We start from the raw sequence: 23198 nt of genomic DNA, 5'->3' as shown, positions 1-23198 counted from the left end.
TTCATGTACATCTGCGCTACAATTCATCCTACACCGCTTCCCACCGTTACCCACAGCCAACGCCTCACTTCAACCCCTTGAGGCACCGGCCTGAGTGGTACCGATGCTTCGAGGGCCGACCCACCGCAGCGCAGGCGAAGCACTCGTGCAGGAGCGGGCAGGTGTGCGGGTCACAGGCGCCGTTGCCCTCGTTCCACGAGGCACAGTAGGGGGGCTCGGCGCGGAGACGCGCGCGGTCGGGCTTCGGAGTGAGCTTGGGCTTGGGGATGGGCTTGAGGGCCGTGGTGGAGGTGGACGCTGAATTGCTTGTGCTGGCGAGGGGTTTAGGCTTAGCGGAGGGTGGAAAGGTCGTGGTCTTTGGCGATGATGTTGGTGCCACAGCAGGGGGCTTGGGTGTCGGTGCTACCTGAGGCTTGGGTGTCGGTGCTGCCCGAGGCTTGGGCTGCGAAGTGACCGGGAGCGGAGTGAGCGGGGCAGGTGGTGTCGACGTGGTCTCCACCGTGCGGGTCGGCTTGACGATGCCACCGGCGAGGGGGAGGGGGACAGCGCCCTTGGACTCGGGGGTAGCAGGTGCGCGTGTCACCTGCGGGGGAATGTGGGTACCCAAGGGCGCAGGCCGTACCGTCGCCTTGGGCATGGGCGTTCCCTCCGCCACCGCAGGGAGCATCGTCGGCCTGCCCCACCGATCGGGCACCTGTGCCCCAACGGCGCGCATGACGGCGCGCACGTCGCCCATGAGGTTGAGAATCGCGTGTCCCTGGCTCTGCTGGGCGTTGACGAGCTCGCGTAGCGCACCAGATACGGTGTGGACCATGCCGTTGTCGTCTAGGCGCCGGGCGAGGCCCTCGAGCGCGCGTGCCTGCGCCGCTTGCTGGGAGACGATGGACTGCAGGAGGGCGCTGTGGGATTCTTGGACGCGCACGAGGCGGAGGAGCGTGGTTGTGAGTGGGTCGTGGTCGATGTCCATGGCTTTAGGCTGGGTGTGGCGATGTGGTGGTTGGAGGAAGATTGGGCACTGGATGAGTGTAATCAGACGCGACTCGGCCCTTCCTTCCTCCACTTGCAACATTGGCTCAACCCAACCAGCCCACCGAACATGACATGCCTCACTTCCACTTCTTGATACACCGGCCCCACCAGCACCGGTGATTCGAGGGCCGCCCCGTCGCGGCGCACGCAAAGCACTCATGTAGGAGCGGGCAGACGCGCTCCGTGCAGACGCCTTTGCCCTGGTTCCAGCGGGCACAGTATGGCGGCCGGGGGCCAGAGGGGCGACTGGGGGTGGTCGTGGGTGTGGGCTTGGGAGTGGGTCGTGGAGCAGGTTTGGGGGCGGGCTTGGGAACGGGTTCGGGGGCAGGGTTGGGCTTGAGCTTGGGCGGCGCCGGGCTGGAGTTGGGTACCCAGGTCGACCTCCCCCAGCCACCGTCTGGCGTTGGCGGAGGGATGTAGGTCAGGCCCTTGGACGAGAAGGTGAAGGGCCTGGGCTTGGACGGTGCTGGTGGTGGGCGGATGGGGGCAGGCTTGGGATGGGGCGGCGGAGCAGGCTTGCGCGGGGGTGGGGGTGTCGGCGCTGTTGCCTCAGTCGGCATGGGCAGAGTCACCAGCTTGCCGTTCGTGAGGGGCGCAGCCCGCGGCTGGTCGATCTTGGCGGGCGGCGGCGGCGGCGGCACCGGCGTCGGTGTCACCGCGCCCTTCCCCCTGTTCTTGATCTTGTCCTCCGACAGATCTGGAACAAACGGCGCGAGTAACGGCACCTCGGCGCCAACAGCTCGCATCACGCCGCGCACATCGCCCATGAGGTCGAGCAGCGCGACCCCATGCCCAGCCTGCATGGCGACCAGCTCGCCCACGCAGCCGCAGAGGGAGCGCAGCACGTCCCCCGAGGCCGTGGCGTCCACGCGCCGCGTCAGGGCCGTGAGGGCCCGCGAGACTGACTCGAGGGTGCGCGTGTGTGCCGCCTGCTGGTTGACGATGGACTGGAGGAGGGCGGTGTGGGATTCTTGCGTGTGTGCGAGGTGCAGGAGGGCGGCGGTGAGTGGGTCGTGGTCGATGTCCATTGCGTCTCAGTTCGTGATGAGTGCTGCTGTGAGGTGTGTGTGTGTGGGGCGTGAGTTGGGTGTGAGTGGAGGATAGACGACGGCAGAGTGGAGAAAAGCGATCAATCCGACGCGACTGTCTTCCTTCGAAACCACAACCGCCGCCACCTACCCAGGATACAACCGTGCATGTCATACAAAACAAACACTCCCACACCTCACTTCTTACGGTACGGACATCCCACAAAGAACCGATGCGTAGCCGGCCGCCCCGCAGGCCCACAGACGTGACACTCGTGCAGGAGGGGGCACGAGAAGGCCTTGCACATGTTCTGCTTCGTGTTCCACGCCGCGCAGTAGCCGGGAGCGGCGGGCGGGGCGGGGGTGGGAGGGGGCTTGGACTTGGCCTTCGGTGCAGTCGCGGCCCCCTTGGGCTTGGTCTTGGGCGTGGGCATGGCGGGTTTGGGTGCCGCAGCGGCCTGCTTGGTCTTGGGTGCCAGGGCAGAGACGTCGGGCTTGCTCTTCGGCGGGGTGGTGGCCGCAGGCTTGGTCTTGGGCGCCGGCGTGCCGTGCTTGGCTGTGAGCGGCGTGCCCCCGCTGCGGACGATAGTGTTCGGCCTTGGCGCGAGACGCAGCCGGTCCAGCGCGACCTGCGCGGCCTTGAGCTGGTCCATCGTGAGAGACTGTTCGGGGGCAGCCTTCGGCGCGGGGTTGGGAGCGGGGGCGGGTGCGGGGACGGGCTTGAGGCTGGGTACGACGGCGGGCTTGGGGCTGGGGCTGGCCGCGACGGCGACGGCGGCTTGCGCGGGCTCGTCACCAGCCCCGGCGTCGACGCGTGCCGCGGCGTGATCGTCACCGTCCGGCGCGCTGGCTCGCCGGCCTCGATATCAGCGATGGCGGCGAGCATGCGCTGCGCGGTGGCCTTGCGCTGCGCGGGCGTCGGCGTGACGACCGGGACACTGGTGGTCGCGGGCGGGGGCGGACTCGCCACCGGCGCAGAAGGCGTGTAGCGCGGCGTCGTCGTCGCCACGGTCTGCGGGCGTTCTGTCGACGGCGCGGCGCTCGCGATCGGCGTCAGCGCCGTGGGGACCCCCTCCGCGCGCATGAGCGCCCGCACGTCGCCCATCAGCTGCAGCAGGACGCCGCCGTGCCCCGCCTGCGCGGTCACGATCCCCCCCAGCGCCGCGACGAGCGCGCGCGCCATCCTGCCTTGCTCGTGCTCGTCGGCGCTTGGCGTGTCGAGAGCCGTCGCCAGTGCTCCCTGCTGCGCGCTTATGGACTGGAGGAGGGCCGTGTGGGCCGCTTGGGCTTGCTCGAGCCTGGCGAGGGTGGCTGCGAGGCTGGGGTCGGTGTCATCCATTGCTGTGTGTGATGGCGCAGGTGTAAGTTAGAGATGACTTGTTGAAGTCACCGACGCGACTGCCTTCCTTCCCTCTGCCCTGCCCCGCCCTATGCTACAATTTGCATCATACAAACACATAAATCCCAAAGTATGAGCAAACGCAGCGCAGCAAACAGCAACAGCAGCATACCAGAGTCCCAAATCCTCCCCCTTCACACAACTCCCTCCCACCCCCACATCTCCTCGCCAATGGCATGCCCGCACCCGTCCTTGTGCTTGCCCAGCATGCCACCGCGACCGTCGACGCGCTCGCCCTCCTCGCCGCGGCGCGAGGGGCCATCACACCCGGGCACAGTGCAGAGCACGCACGGCGGCCGCACAGCCTGCGAGTGCGTGTACAGCTCGGCATCGGCAATCGCCTGCTTGTACCCGTCGAGGTAGGCGCGCGGCGCCGCGTCCGAGACGTCCACCTCGATGAGCCCGACCGTCGGGTCACGCGGGTCCCAGTCGGGCAGCGGCTCGTCGGGGCGCGCAAAGCGGAACAGGCGGATATCGGTCGGCGGGCGCACCTTGTTGACTGGCGCCGCCGCCTTACCCTTGCTCTTGCCCTTCTGGGCCGACGGTGCCTTGACCTCGGCCTCCTTGAACTCGTTGGCCTTCTTGACGGCCCGCTCGTACTTGTCGGCAATGTGCACCGCCCACCCGTGCAACTTGGCCAGGCCATCGCGCCAGCCACTGTGGAACTCATCCTCCCAGTGCGACACCTTGAACGTCGAGATGAGCGGGGCCTCACCGCCGATACAGATCGTCTTCATCGTCGGCAGGGGCGGGAGGACAAAGTAGGCCTTGTCCTGCGGCGGGAGGTCGGCAGCGGACACGGCCGGCCCGGTGGAGGTGGCGGCACCGCGGCGCGACGGGCGGTCGCGCAGGGAAAAGGTCGAGTGTGAAGCCGGCGCCGGGCGGTTACGCCGCGAGCGGGACAAGGCAATCTGGCGCTGCATCTCCTCGCGCGCGGCTTCGGCCTCGCGGAGGGCACGGCGCTCCTCGCGCACCTCGTCGTCCTCGTCGGCGTCAGACTCGTCCTCTGACGCGCGGCGCGCCGCGGCCTGACGGAGCGCAATCTCCTGCTGCGCCACGCGCGTGCGCTGCGCCGTGTCCCACGCGGCAATCAGGCGCTCGCGCTCCTTGCCGCGGGCGAGTCCAGCGCCGACACACAGCTGTCCGAGCTCCTTGCACATGTCGTTGCCGCGCTCTCTCGCCGAGAAGGCAAAGAGGTTGACGCGGTCGAGAACGATGTGCTCAAGGCGCTCGTACTGGCGCAGAAGGGTGGCGAACACGGCGTCGAGGCGGACATTGCTGGTCGACAGGTCGAGGTAGCGCAGCGACGGGAAGAGGCGCGTGTTGGGCGGCGGGGAGACGAGCACGAGGGCCAGGTCGCGGCTTGGCACACGCAGACGCAGGTGCGTGAGGTGCTTCGCGACCGGCGCAGCGCCGAAACGCGCCATGCACTTGATGTCGAAGAACACGATGGGCTGGGCAAACGTCTTGGGCTTGAGGTGCTGGAGGCATTCCGAGAGGTAGGGGAACGGGCCCTTGCGGGTGAAGCCCTTGGACTCGAGCGAGTCGTCGGCCTCGGACAAGGACGTGGGCGGGGTGGTCGACTCCTCCGAGCCAGAGTTGCCCGACTCGGTGTCGGAGCCGGCGTCGGGGGTTGCGGCACCGCTGGCAACGCTGGCTGCGGTGCTGGGCGGGACGCTGCCAGCGGTGCTAGTCGGGACGCTACCAGCGGCACTGGCCGCAGCACTGGCCACAGCACTCGGTGCCACACTGCCCGCCACACTCGTCGCGGCGCTTGGTGCGGCCGTCGGGAACCGGCTGACGAGCCTGAGGTCGGCAAAGCTGTTGGCGAGCGACGGCGCGGGCGAGTGGGCGCGCGTCGGCGGCGCCGTCACGCGCGGGGGCAGGTCCTGTACGAGGGAGATGTGCGTGAAGGAGGGCGTCTCGGGCCAGTTCTTGTAGAGGGTTTCGACGGCAGCGTCGAAGTAGGAGCCTGGGGTGGGGGTTAGCTGCTGCTTGCCGGTGCTTGTGGCAGGTCTTGGCACGCCACGATGCGCTCTGACCAGCTCGGCGCTGGGTGCCTCGCGCCGCCGCCACTCACCCTTCAAAAACTGGTAATACGAAGCCTGCTCGACATACGGCCTGAAGCGCATCTCCATGCGCTCCATCTGCGGGCGGGGCCGCTCAAACATCTCCTGGAGGTGCTCGGGGGCAAAGTTTGTGCCGACGTTGACGAGGAGGGTGTTGATGTACGGCATGCAGCGGAGCGCGCTGGGGGTGTGAGCATGGGTAATGGTTGCGGGGCGCACAGGCGCACAGGCGCGCGCACACGCCACGCCGCGACTTACTTGTTGAGAATGTCGGCGTCGCCGCGCCACGATTCCTGCGGGTGTGAGCTGCTGTGCGTGCACGGGCGGAGAAGGGCTGTGCGCGCCAGGCGAGGGCACTGGGCGCGGGCAAGCACGAGGCGTCGAAGCCGACAAGAAGACGCGCAAAGGCACGACGTGCTTGCGAGCTCGCACTCGTGCGCTCTCTCGGCTTCGCTCTCGCCCCCTCGGCCCGACATAGCGGGTCGAGCGGGCGAGCACGCGCGCACGTGACGTCGCGAGCGAGCGAGCAGTGGGGGCGGGGCGCATGCCTCTCGTGACGACTGGCTGGGCCGAGTGGGCCGAGGGCGGTGAGATGTCTTCCATCGCACACTTCGACGCACGCCAAGCCGCACCCCGCTTCACATCGAACACCCCGGCCGACACCCAATCCCCTCGGCGCGCTGCGCGCGCCTCGCCTCGGCGCACGGCGGACTCACCATTCCAAAAGTCTTGACGACCCCCGCGCCCCCGCCGCGCGCCTTGTTCTGCTCGACCATCAGCCTGCGCCAGAGGGGCATGACCTGGCGTGCCGAGCCAACGGGCATATGCGCCCAGATATGGCGCGTGTCCGGCGCATGGTGGCGAAGGACCTGGGAGAGGGCGAGGGCCGCGCGCTGGCGCTGGCGCGGGGGGACGTGGGAGAGGATGTGGTCGAGGAGCTCGGGGGGGAGGGACGCGAGCGTCGTCGGGCCGGCGGTGGCGGGCTCGGCGCTGTCGGGGGAGGCAGCAGCACCGCCAGTGTCGGGCGACGCAGCGCCAGCTGGCGCCGCGTCGCGGGTGTCTTTCGGCCCAGCGAGGACCGCGACGGCGGCCTCGCGGCCGTACGTGCTCATCTTGATAGTGTGATGCAGGAAGTGGAGGCGTGGTTGGGTTGTTGCTTACCATACCCCATGGTGCAGGGTGGGTGCAGGTTTGAGACGGCGACGGCGGCAAATCGCCTTGCCTACCATTCTCGGCCATGCCCGCCGCCAGCCATGCCTTGGGTGTTGCCCCGCGCCCTCGTCTCCTCCCGTGGGTGGCACAACGTATCCTCCCCACAACAACAAGGCAACATGTGAACTGTCTTGTGCTCTCGTTACAAGGCAGCACGTGAGCCCTCCTCCTCTGTAACATTGTCAACCGAGGCGGCTCGACTCGCGGATCGGACACAAGGCCGGCGCACGAGACCTCTCGCCTATGTACATCGTTGCACGCCTGTGACCTTACCTTGACTTGGCACCCGCAGCGCAACTCGCCATTCCGAGCACAAAGCCATCCGCACCGCACGCACGATCCGCACCATATCCGCCATCCGATGCCTGCAGGCTCCTCCCACCCGCCCCGCTTACGCTTAGGCTACTCACACATGCCGGCGCTGCCCCACACTTCTTTGTTATCTGCACAAGCTTACCCGCTCCCATTGCGTGCCTCCATGCCCACGCCAGTGCGCTCGTGCTCGGTGCTCGCTGCTGCGCTGCTGCTTGGTGCCAAACTGAGCCCCATGGATGTCAGTCCAGCGTCAGCTAAGTGCAGCTAAGTGCCCCACGCCTCGCCCCACGCCCAATCTCCCCCAACATCCCCGCTGGCTCGCTCTGCTCGCTCGCTGCCGCACTCTCGCTCTGGGTAGGAACATGCATGCAGGGTGGTCTTTCTCGCCGGGTCTCGTTCACGGGTCATCGGGTTGGCTATTGAACACAACATGGGACCATGCAATATGCAATGTGGAGGATGGAATGCGAAAATGTGTGGGGGTGTGTGAAGGTGGTACAGGTGGTGTACCGATGAGGATGGACGACAAAGTACCAGACCTCGTCGAGTCGAGGGGAGGGAGGCGTAGCAGCTACCGATTATAGTGCGGGGGCGATATGCTACAAGTCGGTCGTGGGGGCGAGCTGGCGCTCGACGCGCACGGGCGAGACGCCCTTCCAGACGGCAGCGCCGCCGGGAAGGAAGTCGACGGCAGAGCCCCTGGGGCTCGCCAGGCGAGAGTGCTCGCCGTCGCTGTCGGCAGACGAGATGAGCGACGGCGTGCCAATCGGGTCGTCCGAGTCTTCGCTACTCTCGCGAAGACGGTGGAACAGGTCGGTGAAGGGGAATGAGGAGGCTGATGTGACGGTGAGGCCAGTGAGGCCGGTGATCGGGAAGCCGTGGTCTTCTGGCTCAGACTCGTCCTCGTCCTCCTCCTCGGTGCTGTCGCCGACGGGGGTGTGGGCAACACGCGGGGTGGTCGCCGCGTCGTCCTCGCCCTCGACCTCGTCAGCGTCCTCTTCTTCAGACGAAGAGTCGGCGCCGACCGAGCGCAGCAGGTCGGTGAGGGTCTGAGACAGGGAGCGGTAACCCTCAAACTGAGGTTGGCGACCGAGCGGGCACATGCGAGCAAACATCATCTGGCGACGAGCAAAGCACTCGGACCACTCGTCGCCTTCCTCGCAGTCGGCATCCGAGTCCGAGTCCTCGGGGGTCGCAAAGGGCGACGGGGGCTGGTAGACGTCGTCGGATTCCTCGTCGGCCTCGGCGGCGTCGTCGGCATCGCCACCGTTCCATAATGTCGAGAGACAGCGCGAGCCACGGGCAGGAAGGACACAAGCACGTTCTTCCTCCGAAGGAGGCGCAAGCGGCGTGCGGTCGTACTCGGTAGCAGACCAGGTTTCCGAGTAGGACTGAGCGAATTGCGTCAGCAAGCGTGCACTGGCCAGCCTGGGCGTCCTTTGCAGTAACAGTAACAAACTCACCGATACGTCACAGGTGCCGTCCTCGCCCTTCCAGCGGACGCTCTTGGACGGGCGACGCGCGAGGCCCTCAGAGGCCTCGGTGTAGATGCTTGATGAGGTCGAGGCGACCGATGGCGAGCGCGAGGTCGAGATAGCCACGTGAATGCTCTGGGTCTCACACACAGTGATGGATCGACCGAACCTTGTGGGCGAGAGACAGGGGCGCAGCTTCTTTGCCGGCTGCGGCACGGGCGAGTGGGTGAGAGGGTGTGTGGATGTCATTGTGTGACGGGGAGACTGTGGTGGTAGAGAGGAAGAGTAGTAGTCTTAATGGGGTTGGGGTTGGTTTGAACGCGATACGAGCGAGTAGATTGAAGACGATGGGGCTAGAATGCTGCCACAGAGTAGGAATGCCTCTAGTAACCCGGAGGCTGTAGAGGTGTGGTGCCGACTAGTCGACGGAGGTCGTCTCAGTCTTCCAAAAGCATCGCAACCGTGGGGGGTTAAGAGTGGTGTCAAGTGATGGGATGGGGGGTGCTGAAGATGGTGTCAGTGATGAACAAAAGCGACGCGGCGCGGCAGAGAAGGAAGCGAGGCTTCTCGAGCCATTGCCACGATTTATTGATGGCAGTGTGGTGCAGCAGGTTGCTGCAGCCAGACTCACTCTAGACTAGGCTTCTGGGCGACGGGTGGCGCCGAGATGCACTGCTGGGTTGGGCGTCGTGGGATGGATTGGCGCGGGCGCGAGGCGAGGCAAGGCGAAGACGCACAACGCCACGGGCGTGGAGCGAGAGCGCTGCTGCAAGCTGCTGCAAGCGACACGAAGATGTAGTCGTAGAAAGGAAGACGAGACGAGACGGCGACTGGAGCGGCCCGCTGGGTCTGGTCTGGCTAACTGGCTGGGTGGGCGGGTTGTCGTGGGCTGGGTCGCTGGGTGGCTGGGTGAGGAGACCTCGACTCTGCGTGCCAGGGCGGAAGAAAATATGGGAGTGTGGTGAAAAGGTTACGCAGTTACGCAGACAGCAGCAACAGCAGTGTGTGCACGGCCGCGACGCGACAGAGACGACACGACGATGCGAGACGACGAGGCGCCGAGAACGCGCTGCGAGTGGTGATGGTGATGGGCTGATGAAGACTTGACTGATGGGATGGGAGAGACGATGTGAAGGATTTGGGTGGGGGGGGTGCAGCAGCAGTGGTGGTGGTGGTGGCATCCGCCTCGTAACCATTTGATCCTAGTTTGTTTCGCTGGCCAACTGTCCCTCACCCTGGCGGCTAGCGTATGTGTGCGTGCAGCGGCGGCGGCGGGCTTCTCTCGTCCGTCCTCCCTCTCTGGCAGGATGCGTCCTGTGCAGCCTGCCTGCCTGTGCTTGCCTTGCTTGCGTCTGTCCTGGTTTCTCAGTGACCCTCGCAACGGTTTGACAAGCGGCTCCGTTTGGCCCTGTCGTTGCCTGCCTGCTCGATCTCCCCTCCCCCCTTTGACCCTCGTAACACGCCAGGCACTGCATGCTGCTTGCTCTCTTCCCCCCTTGCCGCCTTGCCAACGGCATCAAAATTTGAGCGATTACTTTGTTGTCCAATGGTGGCCAAGATATTGGCGGGACCTATTTGGCACCCATGGGCAATTGTTTTGGGCGCGCATCGGAGCCGCGCTGGCAGGGATGGAGCAGTTTATAGCCCGGCTAATGGGCATGCTGGGCTTGGCCGCTCAAGGCAGGGGGCAGCTGAGCGACGATCGCCCAGCAACCCAACAACCCTCCAACTCCGCGATCCCGATACTTTGGAGCCGTGTCAAGTAAACTCCCGCCCATCCGCCCCACGCCCATGGCCCATGATGCCATGCATGTTACCAGCGGGAATAAGATCGTCGCGAATGTACGTGCGTTGGTGGATGCGTCAGCGCTCCTCTTTTTTGGAGCCAGAGCCACGGAAGGGGCGCATCCATGTCCATGGTCCTGGGCACCGGATGCATAGTCACCCAGGCGTCGCCCCAGCCAGATGCCAGATCCAGCCAGCCACGGGGCAGTGGTGCTCATGTTTGCGTCGTCGCCATGGGTTGGGAATACGCTGCTTGGCTGGCTGGCGTTGGCGTCCAAAAGTGGCGCATGCAACTCACCGCTCCATTGGCCAGTTGGGTGTTTGCTTACCGAATAACACAAACAAGCTACAGCAGACGGCGCCAGCTTGACGACAGTGTCATCGTTGCCCACGCCATTAGCTCGCTGCTCCATCTCAAGGGGCAACAAGGGGATGATGATGATTGCACCGTTTCGCTCGTGACGTGCATTGGGTCGCACTGGAATGAATGGCGGCCATGGGCCCCCGACCCACGCAGCAGGCATCGCAGGGCAGGTGACGACAGACCTTTGCCCGCACCTCACCGCAGTAGCATCTTGTCAACAACGCCAGCGCCAGCGTCTCCACTAGCCTGCCTTGACTTGTCCGTGACGCTAGCAGTCACTCCACTTCCCCCTTCTTCCGCTTCCTTCGACGTCACATCGCCGCCGCCGCTGTTGCTTGGCATGCCTTTCCCCTCGCCGCTATGACTCCTAGCGCCGTGCCGCGCGATCACTAAACACTGCTTCCATACATCACTACCGCGCTAGTATTTGCTTGCTGCTTGCTACTGGTTGCTACTCGCCACCGCCCTGAGTCGCTGTGGCAGTGGCGGCGGTGGCATCCCCACTAACCGGGGGGAAGTACTCTGGTGCCAGCGTCTCATACACCTCTTGATCCCGCTCGGAAAAGACGACATAGACAACTCGAGTCACCTGGAGACGGATGCATCAGTTACGTCCAGTCGGTCCGTCGGTCGTCGTGAGAGCCCCAGTCGTGTGAGCTGCGAAATCACGATTCCGCGGGACCTCAATCTGGGACAGTGACGGCTGCCGCCACCTGGCGCGGCGGCATCCCATCCGCGCTCATCCCACCCGAGGAGGCACAGGACAGGGCCTGTCGCCACCCTCGCCACCAACCCCAACTCAACTCACCGATGTGTCCTCCTGCAGAAACTTGCGAGTCGTCTCGAGCGCAACGCGCGTGGCATCCACAATCGGGTATCCGTCTAGCCGCCGCGGTCAGTTCATCGGCAACTTTTTTTGGGTTGTTGCTTCTCCAGCGGGACCCCTCTACCCCCGCACTGGCACTGTGCGCTGCGCAAGCTCGTGCGAGTGTGCTCACACGCTCGGACGAACACGCTCTGGACACGGTCTTACTCGGCCCGAGCCGACTGGCTCACGACTCTCGACTCACAAATACCAGTCGAGATGCTCGAGAAGCCTATGCTTCCGCCTCCGTGCGTCGCACAGAGCTCAAGCGAGCGCTTGTAGCAGCTTGTGAGCTCCTCCTCGCACAGATCAGCCTCATCTTCGTCGTAAATGGGCCCGACGGCATGCGCGACCCGCTTGGACGGAAGCTAAGTAAGAAAAGAGGGAGCCGTCAGCACGGACCAGCACGGACGGACTTCGGGCGGAGCATAGCGGCGTTCGACTCCATCTCCGCGACTTCGACCTCGTAAGGCCGCTCTCGTCAGGTTTGTGCCACCACCCACCACCACTCCATGCAGCTTTACCACGGCTCTCTCCGCGGCCGCAACTCACATTGTAACCGTCCGTGGCCTTGACCTCGCCCGTGTTAGCGCCGCCGAGGGTGCGGCACTCGCGGAGAAGGCCTGGGCCCGCGGCGCGGTGGATCGCCCCGTCGACTCCGCCGCCTCCAAGGAGGCTCTACGCGTGGGCGTCAGTCATCGTCCCTGGCATGTCAATGTAGGACCTACCTTGTTTGCGGCATTCACAATCATGTCGGCCTGAGTTTCCGTCAGCTACGCGCTGTGCTAGGCGCCAGGCAGTACAGAAGCCTCAGCGCGTGTAGAACACGCCGAGTCCACGTGCGGCACGGGCCTCCTTCCTCGATACCCACCTCGAGCTTGGTGATGTCGCCTTCTTGTCAGTGTCGGCGTCGCCCAACACAGCACTCACCCCGCCAGATGCTGACGCGCTTGTTGATCGAGGCGTCAGGCTTGTACTTTGGCTTGGCGTCGGACGCGGGCAGATCGGCAATCGTAGGCAGCGACGCCGGGTCGGTGAACGGCATCGTGGTGGCGAAGCGGTTGTTGTGTATGGTGCGGTGGGTCGGAGTACGAAGGATGCTGCTGCGTGATAGTATATAGCGAGTCGAGCGTGCTGCTTGAAGTGTAAACAGAGTCGTTGTTGTGAGGTTGATGGACATGGATTCGAGGAAGACACAACACACTGACAGAGTGCAATGTCGCAGCGACGCGCTACGACGTCACTGACTGGTCACCCTCCACCTTTCCAACTGGCGACGGATTACCCCTCTCGGCACCGCGACGCCATCTCAACCTCGCTCGATTATTGTCATCTCATCGCATCGCCATCCATCCACAGCAGCGCAATGGGCAGCCTGTCCCTCTCCCCGCTGCTCCAGGCAACAAAGGCGCGCATCACCGCGCTGCACCAGCATGGTGGGTCCTTGCTCCTTGCTGCAGGCAGCTGACAACAGAAACGACCCTGTATGCCGGGTGCGCGGACGGAACGCTGCGCGTGTACGACTTGGGCGCCGCCGAGCCGGTCCTGAGCGGCACGCACACGCTCGGAAAGAAGGCCATAGAGCAGATCGCCGTGCTCTCCGAAGCGGGCCAGCTCGCCGTCCTCATCGGTAAGCTGCCCCCATCGCCATCTCATCCCGCGCCCGTCGCTAACCCCGCGCAGACACAGTCGTCACCCTCATCAAGCTCGACAAGCTCGACAACCCAACAGCAAAGGGCAACTCTACGGTCCTCACGGGCGCGCGGTACGCGCACGCCTTCGCAGCCACGACGTACTTTGAGGCGCGGGACGGCGCCAAGGCCGCCCGCGACATCCTCGTCGTCGGGTGCTGGAAGAAGGTCGTCGTCTACGGCGCCGGCAAGAACCTCGGCGAGCTATGGGTGAGTAATGTCGATAACGGACCCGTTATTCACCACCCCCAGGAACTCTCCCTACCCCACTCGCCGCGCCGAGTCATCTTCCCCGCACCAGTGTACGCCGACATCCCCGGCGCCGTGCACCTGCTATACACGCCGTCGTCGTCCGTGATCCTCAGCATCCGCGCTGGCGTGCCCCCTGCCGAGCGGTTGACGGTCACCGAGCTCCCGTCGACAGGATATCCGCCAGTAGCGGGCAAGACGGCCGCCCCGTCGCTCCCCGCCTCGACATCGAGCTACGGCTTATCTGGCCTCGGCGGCCTGCTTGGCAAGAGCGCGCCGGTGCCAGTCGGCACGCGGACTGTCGGTGGAGAGGTGTTACTCATCCGCGATGACGCCGGCGTTTTCTTCTCGTCAGAAGGCAACTTTACCCGCGAGCAGTCTCTACACTGGCCCGCGACCCCCGACGGCATTGGTGAGCTATGCCATTTGCCCGGGCCGAGCTGACACCGCAGCTTTCGCAAACCCATACATCTACTCCGTGGTTCCTCCGGTGTCCGTCAACGCGCACTCCGTCCCCCTTCCTTCGATCCACGTACACCTCGCGCCGACCTTGGCTCACCGACAGACACTAACCTTCCCCTCGCCCTCGGCCGGGGTGTTAAACATCACCTGCCCGACGGTAGGGTTGTCGACGGCCACAGGCGAGGGCAAGCCCCTGCCAAGGTTGCTTCTCGTGTCGACGCCGACTGACCGCGCCCTTCTGGCAGCGGAGGGAAGTACCATCTGGCAGCTGCCTGCACCAAATATCGGCGAGCAGGTCGACGATCTCGTCCGTGATGGACGTGTGGTAGATGCCATTGGCCTCGTTGAGGCGGTCGGCGACGCCGGCCTGGAACCAGTGAGCTAGCACAAGTTGGAACTCGAGCTGACACCCAGTCACAACGCCTGCCCCACCTCCGCATCCTCCAAGGCTTAATCCAGTTCGCCCACGGCGACTACAAGTCGGCGATGGAGGCGTTCGTGGTGCACAACGTCCACCCGGCCAAGGTCGTCGCCCTGTTCCCCAAGGACACGATCTCGGGCAACCTCGCTGTCCCACGCAAGCAGTGGATGTCACTATTCGGTGCTGTCGACGGCGCGAGAATAGACCCGCCACCAGCCACGAGCGAAGAGCCGGCAAAGCCGGCCTTCAAGCCACACCTATCGCTGTTACGCAAGGGCAGCAATGAGACGCTGCGCTCGGTCGCCAGTGGAGTGAAGGAGGAAGCGGCTCCGACGAGCCCAACATTGAAGGAAGAGACGAGCTCCAGCGAAGGTGGGTTAAGTGCCCCGTAAGGTTCTGACCCGCCAGTCACATTACCACGCAAGGCCATCGATGAGCTGATCTACTACCTCTCCGATAGACGACAGAAGCTGGCCGGTGCTATCCCAGCCCTGGGCCAGCCACTGCCTTCCGAGGGCGACCTCACGCCGCTGTCATCGCTCCATGCAGCCGAGGTGCACTCGCTGCCCAATGGCCCGCTGACGGACCTCTCACCCATCGACCTCCTTCGCACAGCACAGGTCGTCTACACATCCCTGCTCAAGGTGTACCTCGTCGCGCGGCCCAGCCTCGTCGGCAGTCTGTGTCGCATCGAGAACTGGTGTGATGTGGCAGAAGTGGAGCCGTTACTGCGCCAGAAGATGGTACGTGGCGAATAATGGACATTGGCTCACCTGGCAGCGCTTTGACGACCTGCGCGATCTTTACATGCAGAAGCAGATGCATGACAAGGCGATTGCAATGCTTTCGGAGTGGGTTATCCTAGAGAGCGTCGCTAACCTGCCAGGCAGGCAAAGGACGAGGACGACCCACTGGACAGATATCCTCCCACAATTCGCTACCTCCAGAAGCTCGGTCCGAAGCATCTCCAGCTGATCTTCGACTCCTCCAAGTGGATCTTCAAGGAGGACCCAAAGCGAGCTCTGCAGGTGGGTAGGCCGTGTATGTAACGCTGACCCACGCAGATCTTCACTGCCGACGAGCCCGAGGTGGACGCGCTCCCCCGCACCGACATCGTCGCTTTCCTTGAGAAGGAGAATGCCGAGTCGGCAGTCACATACCTCGAGCACCTTGTTGAGCTGGGAGACACCAACCCAGACTTCCACGACAAGCTCGCCGAGCTGTACCTGTCCCGAGCGCGGCAGGTGGACGACCACGAGAAGAAGTACCACCACTTCCTCGACTTCCTCAACTCGTCGTCGCACTACCGCGCGTACCGTCTCCTCAGCAAGCTCAAGCCAGAGGGTGCGTTTGAAGTCTGGGTTCGTAGCTTACCCGCCAGAAATGCCCGAGGCCCGGGCAATCTTACTTGGCCGCATGGGCAACCACGACGAGGCTCTCCAGATCTACGCGTACAAGCTGAAGGACTACGCTGCAGCGGAAGCGTGGGTACCCGGTTTCGAACGCAGTCTGACCCACTCAGCTACTGTGCTCGCGTCTACGCCAAGAAGCCCGACCCACGAGGCATCTTCCTGCACCTCCTCAAGCTGTACCTCCGCCCCAAGCCACCTCAGGACGTGCTCATTCAGCCGGCCCTCTCCCTCGTAGGGAGACACGGCACGCGTATTGACGCGCGCGAGGTGCTCGACCTCCTCCCACCGCTGGTCCCCGTGAAGGACTTGCACGACTTCTTCCTCCGCACACTGGGCGAGAGCCGCACCCGGCGGAACGAACACCGCATCATGCGCGGCCTGCTCCAGGCGCGCAAGCAGCAGGTTGAGCGCCTGGTCGTGGGCCTCGAGGTCAAGCGCGTCCGGGTCACTGACCAGCGGACGTGCCCGCAGTGTCAGAAGCGTCTCGGGCAGTCTGCGATTGCGGTTCATGCGCCTCGGTAAGCTAAAGCACCGTTTCTGACTAGCTAACATCCAGCGGCGAAGTCACCCACCTCCACTGCAAGGATCAGTTCAGCGCCAAGCTGGCGAAGCTGCGCGAGTAGTCCTCCCCCCCCCCTTCCTCCCCTTTAGCCCCAGCCATAATCCATACCCAGCACTGTATACCTCTATGCATGGTCCAATGATGTGCACTATACCCAAAGATGAACAATATACACTGGCGATGTACGCCCTAGTCGTCGTCGTTGCGCTAAGCGCTAAGCCCTAAGCAGCGCCAGTCATGCACTGGCAGAAGCGCTCGTTTCCGCCCTCGAGCTGGACGACGAGCTCGCCGAGGCCGGCAACGCGGCGGCGAAGAATGCTCTCGACGCGGCTCTTGACCTTTGCGACGTGAGCGCCGCCGCTGAGCTGGATGTGGATCGAGCCGACGACGGCCGACTCGGTCCGCGGCCAGAACCGCGCGGCAGAGTACGACGCGACGCCGTTGACGGTCGTGAGCTCCGCCAGTGCGCCGCGGATGTCTGCCTCGTACGCTGGTCCCACGTCGAGTGAGAGCACGCGTGCCGCGTCCATCACGAGCGGGAAGACGGACGCGAGGATCAGCGCCGCGATGAAGAGCGACGCGAGCGGGTCAAAGCCTGTCCAGCCCGTCCACCGGATCAGGATGGTGGACACGATTACGCCGACCGAGCCCAGCGTGTCGGCCATGACGTGCAGGAAGACGCCGCGCATGTTGTGCGAGTGGCCGTGGCCATGGCCGTGGGAATGGGAGTGGGAGGCGTGGTCGTGGTGGTCGTGGGAGTGGTTGTGGTTGTGGTGGTCGTGGGAGTGGCTGTCGTGAGAGTGGATGTCGTGGTGGTGGTGAGGGTGGTTGTCGTGGTGGCGTTCCCCGTGCTGGTGGGGATCAGAGCAGGCCTCGCCGTGGGCATGGGCGTGGTGGCTGTGGTCGTGGCTGTGGTCATGGTGGTGGCCGTTGCTGTGGGCGTGGTCATGGCCATCGTCGTGGCCGTGATCGTGGCCGTGGTCGCAAGCCGCACCGTTGGCATACTGCACCGTCAGCCATCGCCGCCGCCATGCCGCCGCCACAAACTCACCCCGTTCACCCGATGGTCTTCCTTCTTCTCGTGGACATGGATGTGCCCATTGCCATTACTGTGCGCATGGGCGTCACCGTTGCCATGGCTGTGGCCGTGGTCGTGCCCATGGTCGTGCCCGTGCCCGTGGTGGTGGTGCCCGCCAGTCGCGTACATCCCAAACAGGTTAATCGCGAGGCCGATCCCCGAAACCGTCAACAGCTGATCGGTCTCAATCTCGGGCGGGTTGATCAGCCGCTGGATGCCCTCAAACATGATGAACACGGAGATGAGGAGGAGGAAGCAGCCTGGGTGTCAGCTCCGCCCAAGGCACCAACGAACCATTCGCGAAACCACTCAGCGTCTCGACGCGCGAGTAGCCAAACGTGTACTTTGTGTCGGGCTTCCATGTCGCCGCGACCGAGGCCCACAGGCCGACCGCGAGGCCGAGGCAGTCGAAGAGCATGTGGATGGCTGTACGTCAGCGCTGTTCTCTGCTCCTAACTCACCGTCAGAGATCAGGCCCAACGAGTTGGTCATGATCCCGTAGCCCATCTGGACGCCCATGTACGCGAGGTTGATCATCAGGAACCAGAAGATCTTGCGCGAGCCCGGCGTCTGGAGGATGGTGTGCAGATGCGGCCGCCACGCGGGGGGCAGGAGCTTGAGGAACGTCCAGCGGCGGGAGAGCGTGAGGCTCGGCGTTGCGGGCGGCGCGAAGCTCCAGTCGTGCCGCGTGCGCGGCCAGCACACGACGGTGGCGGCCGCTGCGAGACCGAGGTCGACCGCGCTCGGCCATGGCGGGAGGACAAAGACCTGGCCCAGCGCGATGGCCGCGAGCGAGAGCGCGGGCGTGCTGGCCTGCGGGAGGGAGGGCGCGGACAGCGCGACGAGGAGCGCAGCGCCAATCGAGCCGATGGCGGACATGGGTCCCTGGGGCGGCGTGAGCTGGGTAGTCTGATCAAGCGGCGACCCTACTCACGGAGAAGGTGAGCACGAGCAGCGCGACGACAACAACGGCGATAAGCGCCGAAATGCGGGCGTCGCGGCTCGCTACCCTCGGCGACGAGGCGCGCTTCGCCAGAACAGCAGACACGACCGCGAGCGCCGCGCCGGCGGTGGCGCCAAACTCGTCCTCCAGCGCAAGGAGGGTCAAGACGCCGGCGCCGAGGACCGCGGCGCCAATGGCGCGCTTACCGCCCCCGACGGCAGACGTAGCGGCGAGCACGAGAATCGTCGCGCTGCGGGGTGGGTCAGGTCTGGGCCTTGCGAACTAGCACTACTCTACTCACCGTAACGCCCCGGTTTGCGGCAACGCGAGGGCGAAGAGCGCCGCCTGCGCCGCGGACAGGAGCACCTCGAGCGCGCCGTCCGTCCTGCGCAAGTCGCGTTTCCGCACGTCGGAGAGCAGGGAGCGCCCACTGCGCGCGAGCACGAGGAACGCCGCGCCGCCGAGCAATGGGCCGAGGGCGGCGTGCGCGTGGTGGTGGTGGTCCGAGCGTTGCAGCAGATCGACGTGTCCTTCGGCGGCGCCGTGGCCGTGGTCGTGGGCGTGCTCGTGGTCGTGGTCGTGGGGAGACGAGAGCAGCGCATGCGCCGACAGGACCGCGACGGCCGTCAGCAGTGCCGTCCACGACGAAGACGACGACTGCGCGCCCGCGCCGCCAGCCCGGGGCCGCTGCGGCCGGCGCGGCGTCGTCGGAGGTGTATAGTGCCGAGACGACAGGGTGGAGGGGTCTGTCGTCGGGAGTGGGTGAGTGAGTGAGTAGACGTTGTCGAGCGTATCTGTCTACGTGCGAGCGTGTGATGCGATGTGGTATGAAGTGCGATGCAGTCGTCGTCGACTCGCAACAACAATGTCCGTGATAAAGAAGTCAAGAGTCCAGCCTGTGTGGCCGGGCACGTTCCGGATCAACTCGACTTGGCGCGACGGCGTCATTTCGGGCACAAGTGGCAAAGGGACAGACAGCCCTGCTGCCCTTCAGCCTACCTCGCCCCCGCCCACCGAAAGTGGCTAACTCGCCCCCTGGTTATCGGCCTATGCAAAGAGCACACACACGTTTGCGAGATACGCGCCCGCTCCGCTGCATGGTCGCATGGTCGCATGCTGCTTGCTCCTGCTACTGCTCGGACGAGCTGCAGGGCCAGGTCGTATGCATGCATCCGTCCAATCAAGCAGAGGGGTCTTCGGCGTCCAATTTCCGGCGTCACTGCGTCACCATCGTTACTTTGGTCACCGCTGCAGCACTAAGTATTATCCCCTGCACCTCGCTGCCTCGCTGGCTTCGCCAGCTCGCAGCTCGCATTGCACTCGTCGATGAATACATCAAGATTCCTATGGTACATAAAACTACAACCCGATAACACAACCCTTTAGGCAGCAATCTCGCTCAGGCGGCTAGGAGTCGCCGGCGCCCACTCGTGCTTGGCCTTGTCTGCCACCTGCTTGCGCTTAAACTCGAGGTTGACAGCGACGAGCCACGCGCGGATGAGGGCAGCATGGCGGCGGCGCATCTCAGCCATGGGGTCCCGTGGTGTGGCAGTGGCAGGGCGCGACGTGGCGGTGCTAGACGCGACCGACGATGGCGACGAGACACCCTCGAGCGCGGGCGAGTCGCCGCGGCGGCGGTCGTCGAGCTCGAGACGCTTGACGCCGTGGACAATGTTGTCGTCGTCCGTGTGGCGCTTGACAGGCGGGTTGCGCGCAGGCGAGAGCGTGCGGCGCGAAGTCGAGGGGACAGCGAGCTGCTGGCGCAGGCTTGGCAGGGAGGTCGAGTCGCTCTCGAGACGGCGGATAGCGGGCAGCTTGTACGCCGGGTCGCCGTCGGCGAGGAGAGCGTTGATGGGTATCCTGGGGTGGATCTCACGGTCGTTCTCCTCGGACGAAACAGACTCCTCGTCGTCGTCCTCGTCGGCACCGGTGCGCTCGGCGCTCTCGCGGTGGTTGGGGGCGGCACCAAGAGGAGCAATGTGGCGGTAGGTGCGCTTGTAGAAGTCGCGGGGGGCGAGGGTGGCAGCGGGGAGGGACGAGCGCGAACGGGCAAGCGAGTCGAACGAGGCAAAGTTCTGCTCGGCAGTGCCGCCAGGGGGCGACGAGAGCCAGTTGTTGGGCAGGTTGGGGTACTGCGACTCGCCACCGCCGCTGTAGTTGAAGGCCTGGCGGGCGGTCGCGCCGCTCGTGCTGCCGGCGCGGGGGAGGCCGGCAATGGGGCGACGAGGAGGCTCAGCAGCCTCGGACAGCGACGAGGCACGGGGGCGCGAGTCGAGGCTGTCGAGCGACGGGTAGAGCGAGCCAAGCGAGACGCTGCCGGCGTTGTTGGGGAGCGAGGCACCCTGGGGGATACCGGGCATGCCGGCAAGGCCAAGCGAGGCCAGCTCGCTGGGGTTGAAGAGGTCCTCGATGGGGCTGTTCTCCGACAGGGGCGAGAGCGAGTTGCGCGAGGCGTTGGAGCCCGAGGCGCTGCTGCCGTTCGACTCCATAGGGAAGGCAGTGGGGCCGTTGGGCTGGGTGGCCTCGCGACCGAGCGACACCATGAACTGGTTGAAGAGGGCGAGATCGGCCTCGGTGCGGATGTCGGGGATGGGCATGGGGGGCATGGACGAGGGGGTCTGGAGGTTGAGGTTGGGGAGGCCGGGGTAGAACTGTCCGCCGTTGGCGCCGGCGGCACCGGCGAGGGCCGAGAGCTGGGGGAAGCCAGCCGAGGGGAGCCCCGGAGGCATGAGCGCGTTGAGCCTGGCAATCATGTCGACGTCGTAGACGGGGTCCATCTTCCTCTTCTTCATGTCCTCGACGAAGTGGTCAAAGCCGTCGTCGTGACCGCGCTTGAGGCGGTTAGCGCCAAGCGACTCGGCTGCGAGCTGGGCGGCGTACGCCGAGCTCTGCTGCTGCTGGTAGGCGAGCTGCTGGAGGATCATGAGCTCTCGCTGCTGGTACGCAGCGAGCTCCTCATGCTGCTTTTTGTGGAGGGCAGCGAGAGACGAGGGCGAGGGTGCCTGTCCAGAGGCGGGGAGTCCGAGGAGGTGCGGGTTGTCATAAGGCGAGGTGGGGTCCTGTGCCGAAGACGAGGGGGAGAGGCTGAGCGAGACGGGGGATCGATCCGCAGGGTGGGGGAGGTGGTGACCATCGTGGCGGTGGCTAGGAAACCGAGAGTTGAAGTCTGGGTCGTTTGAGGTGGTAGCCTTGGAGAGCTTGTGCAGCTGGTGGTGCTCCTGGGTGTGGATGCGCTCGTGCTTCTTCAAGTCCTGGGGACGCTTGAACGTCTTGCCGCAGACGGAACACGGGTGGGGTTTGAGGGGAGTGTGGACTATTTTGGGTGTCAGCGGGTATTCCTAAAGTGAACATGACCATGTGTGCATGCCGCAGCAAGCAGCCCCATTTCATGCACAAATGACTCACCCCTAAGATGCGACGTGATGTGGTCGCGCTTGACACACTTGACACCACATCCCTCCCAGCCGCAGGTGAGGCAGAGGTTGTTGGTGCTCTTGCGGCCAATGTGCGACTCGCAGAGGTGGGTGTAGAGCTCCTCGGGGCCGGGTGCAGAGTAGGTGCAGTCCTTCCACTTGCACTCAATGCCGGGCTCGGATGCGGCGTTGTTGCCGTGCTGGTTGGCCGAGGCCTCGTCCGAGTCGAGCTCGTCGCGCTCAACCTCGGACGGGGACGGACGGGAAGTGGGTCCGCTCGCCGCCGAGGTCGGGGTCAGTGGCTCGACCGAGGACGCCGACTCGGACGAGACTGTTGGCGGATGCAGGTACGCGGTAGGGAGGGAAGGGTAGGACATGGTGGGTGGTGGGTGTAGAGGGGGGGTGATGATGTGTGTCGTCGACTTTGTTGTCGCAACGATTCGTTGTCAGACGTAGCAAGAGTCAAGTGGCGCCAGTTGTGTCGGCGTGGCCTAGGCTCTAGAATGCGATGCTGGGGGGTGCGATGTGGGCCAAGTCTATTTCCAGGGCGATCGCAGTCGGGCTACGCGGGTCGGCGGTCGGAGGTTGTGTGTGTGTGTCGTCGTCGTCGTCGCTGTCGCTGTGTCGCTATCGACAATAAAGAATCAACAAACAAACGTCTGATGAGCAATGTGGAGAAGGAGAAAGAAGAAGAAGAGAAAGAGAGAGATGGGGGGGGCAGTAGGAGGATGTGGGAATAAAGGCGAGACCTCTTGGGGGGGGCAGGGGGGTCAGAGCCAAGGAAACCTCGGCAGGGCGGCGGAATCCTTGGCGTTGCCAAGAGGGCCAAGAAATGCCCAGCAATGCCCAGACAGCCCAGGACTTGGCAAAAAGTGATGGCCCCGGGTTAAAGGGGGGGAGTATTTTGTGGCGTGTGGCTCTACGAGTCGCTTAGGAAGGAAGGTCGCTTCCCTTTTTCTCCTAATTTTCCCTTCCTTTGTAGCACCGCCACTGGCGCAGAGAGCAGCGTGCAGCATGCAGCAGCAGCAGCAGCAGTAGCTAAACCCACGTCAGCAGCAGCGAGAATGAACCCACGTTGGCTCAAGACCTCGCGGCGACGGAGACATACGGCCGCGTCCCCCAACTGCCCGGTCGGAGAGTGTTCGCTAGAAGCAAGCAAAAACCTTCCTCGTCATATTCATTTCGGCTGCGTGCCAAACGAAGCAGTAGCGGCGGCCCCGACCGCCTGCGTGCAGCGCCAGTACGCCAGTGCACGCACCCACATGCACCACTACCCACGGACGACACTAGCGAGCTGCGAAAGTTGTGGAGCGACGGGTCGTCCGTCGGTGCGATTTGATTTTCGTTGTCCTAGCAGGAGCAGCTGAGAGCCCGCGGGAGCGCGGGCGAGCAGCAGGCGGGCGGCCTGCGTGTCGCCGGATTTCAA

The 23198-nt window shown here is 64.7% G+C and overlaps 8 protein-coding genes across 8 annotated transcripts; 1 reads left to right on the top strand and 7 right to left on the bottom strand.

Annotated features, from left to right (window-relative positions):
• Positions 1–64: 64 nt before the first annotated feature.
• On the bottom strand, positions 65–967 carry LOC62_03G004343 (uncharacterized protein; the record flags this gene model as incomplete). Its single annotated transcript, XM_062770863.1, has 1 exon — positions 65–967. One exon carries the CDS (start codon positions 965–967, stop codon positions 65–67), a length of 903 nt encoding a protein of 300 aa, XP_062626847.1.
• A 139-nt stretch (positions 968–1106) lies between these two features.
• LOC62_03G004342 (uncharacterized protein) lies at positions 1107–2057 on the bottom strand (the record flags this gene model as incomplete). The annotated part of the gene is made up of 1 exon (XM_062770862.1): positions 1107–2057. The coding sequence occupies one exon, from the start codon at positions 2055–2057 to the stop codon at positions 1107–1109; it is 951 nt and encodes a 316-aa protein (XP_062626846.1).
• A 197-nt stretch (positions 2058–2254) lies between these two features.
• Positions 2255–3396, bottom strand: LOC62_03G004341 (uncharacterized protein; the record flags this gene model as incomplete). The annotated part of the gene is made up of 2 exons (XM_062770861.1): positions 2255–2807; positions 2831–3396. 2 exons carry the CDS (start codon positions 3394–3396, stop codon positions 2255–2257), a joined length of 1119 nt encoding a protein of 372 aa, XP_062626845.1.
• Positions 3397–3590: 194 nt separating this feature from the next.
• Positions 3591–6653, bottom strand: LOC62_03G004340 (uncharacterized protein; the record flags this gene model as incomplete). The annotated part of the gene is made up of 4 exons (XM_062770860.1): positions 6242–6653; positions 5784–5818; positions 5537–5706; positions 3591–5428 (listed from the first exon to the last, which is right to left on the bottom strand). Exons 1-4 carry the CDS (start codon positions 6635–6637, stop codon positions 3591–3593), a joined length of 2439 nt encoding a protein of 812 aa, XP_062626844.1. The 5' UTR covers positions 6638–6653.
• A 747-nt stretch (positions 6654–7400) lies between these two features.
• On the bottom strand, positions 7401–9678 carry LOC62_03G004339 (uncharacterized protein). Its single transcript, XM_062770859.1, has 3 exons — positions 9159–9678; positions 8516–9031; positions 7401–8443 (listed from the first exon to the last, which is right to left on the bottom strand). Exons 2-3 carry the CDS (start codon positions 8774–8776, stop codon positions 7652–7654), a joined length of 1053 nt encoding a protein of 350 aa, XP_062626843.1. The 5' UTR covers positions 8777–9031; positions 9159–9678; the 3' UTR covers positions 7401–7651.
• Positions 9679–11073: 1395 nt separating this feature from the next.
• Positions 11074–12707, bottom strand: Macrod1 (O-acetyl-ADP-ribose deacetylase MACROD1). The gene is made up of 7 exons (XM_062770858.1): positions 12472–12707; positions 12413–12435; positions 12270–12299; positions 12094–12219; positions 11747–11909; positions 11485–11558; positions 11074–11265 (listed from the first exon to the last, which is right to left on the bottom strand). The coding sequence occupies exons 1-7, from the start codon at positions 12584–12586 to the stop codon at positions 11128–11130; spliced, it is 669 nt and encodes a 222-aa protein (XP_062626842.1). The 5' UTR covers positions 12587–12707; the 3' UTR covers positions 11074–11127.
• A 200-nt stretch (positions 12708–12907) lies between these two features.
• VPS39 (Vam6/Vps39-like protein) lies at positions 12908–16473 on the top strand (the record flags this gene model as incomplete). Its single annotated transcript, XM_062770857.1, has 13 exons — positions 12908–12977; positions 13016–13171; positions 13225–13442; positions 13485–13893; positions 13934–14319; positions 14358–14736; positions 14773–15107; positions 15145–15215; positions 15251–15392; positions 15429–15708; positions 15746–15848; positions 15887–16294; positions 16333–16473. The coding sequence occupies 13 exons, from the start codon at positions 12908–12910 to the stop codon at positions 16397–16399; spliced, it is 3024 nt and encodes a 1007-aa protein (XP_062626841.1). The 3' UTR covers positions 16400–16473.
• A 3268-nt stretch (positions 16474–19741) lies between these two features.
• RIM101 (pH-response transcription factor) lies at positions 19742–22499 on the bottom strand (the record flags this gene model as incomplete). Its single annotated transcript, XM_062770856.1, has 2 exons — positions 21765–22499; positions 19742–21672 (listed from the first exon to the last, which is right to left on the bottom strand). Exons 1-2 carry the CDS (start codon positions 22147–22149, stop codon positions 19742–19744), a joined length of 2316 nt encoding a protein of 771 aa, XP_062626840.1. The 5' UTR covers positions 22150–22499.
• Between the last annotated feature and the right edge of the window lie 699 nt (positions 22500–23198).

Source organism: Vanrija pseudolonga, chromosome 3 (genome assembly GCF_020906515.1).
Source record: "Vanrija pseudolonga chromosome 3, complete sequence".
Lineage (NCBI taxonomy): Eukaryota > Fungi > Basidiomycota > Tremellomycetes > Trichosporonales > Trichosporonaceae > Vanrija > Vanrija pseudolonga.
The sequence above is the reverse complement of the archived record's forward strand: the minus strand, read 5'-3'. Positions and strand labels throughout refer to the sequence as shown.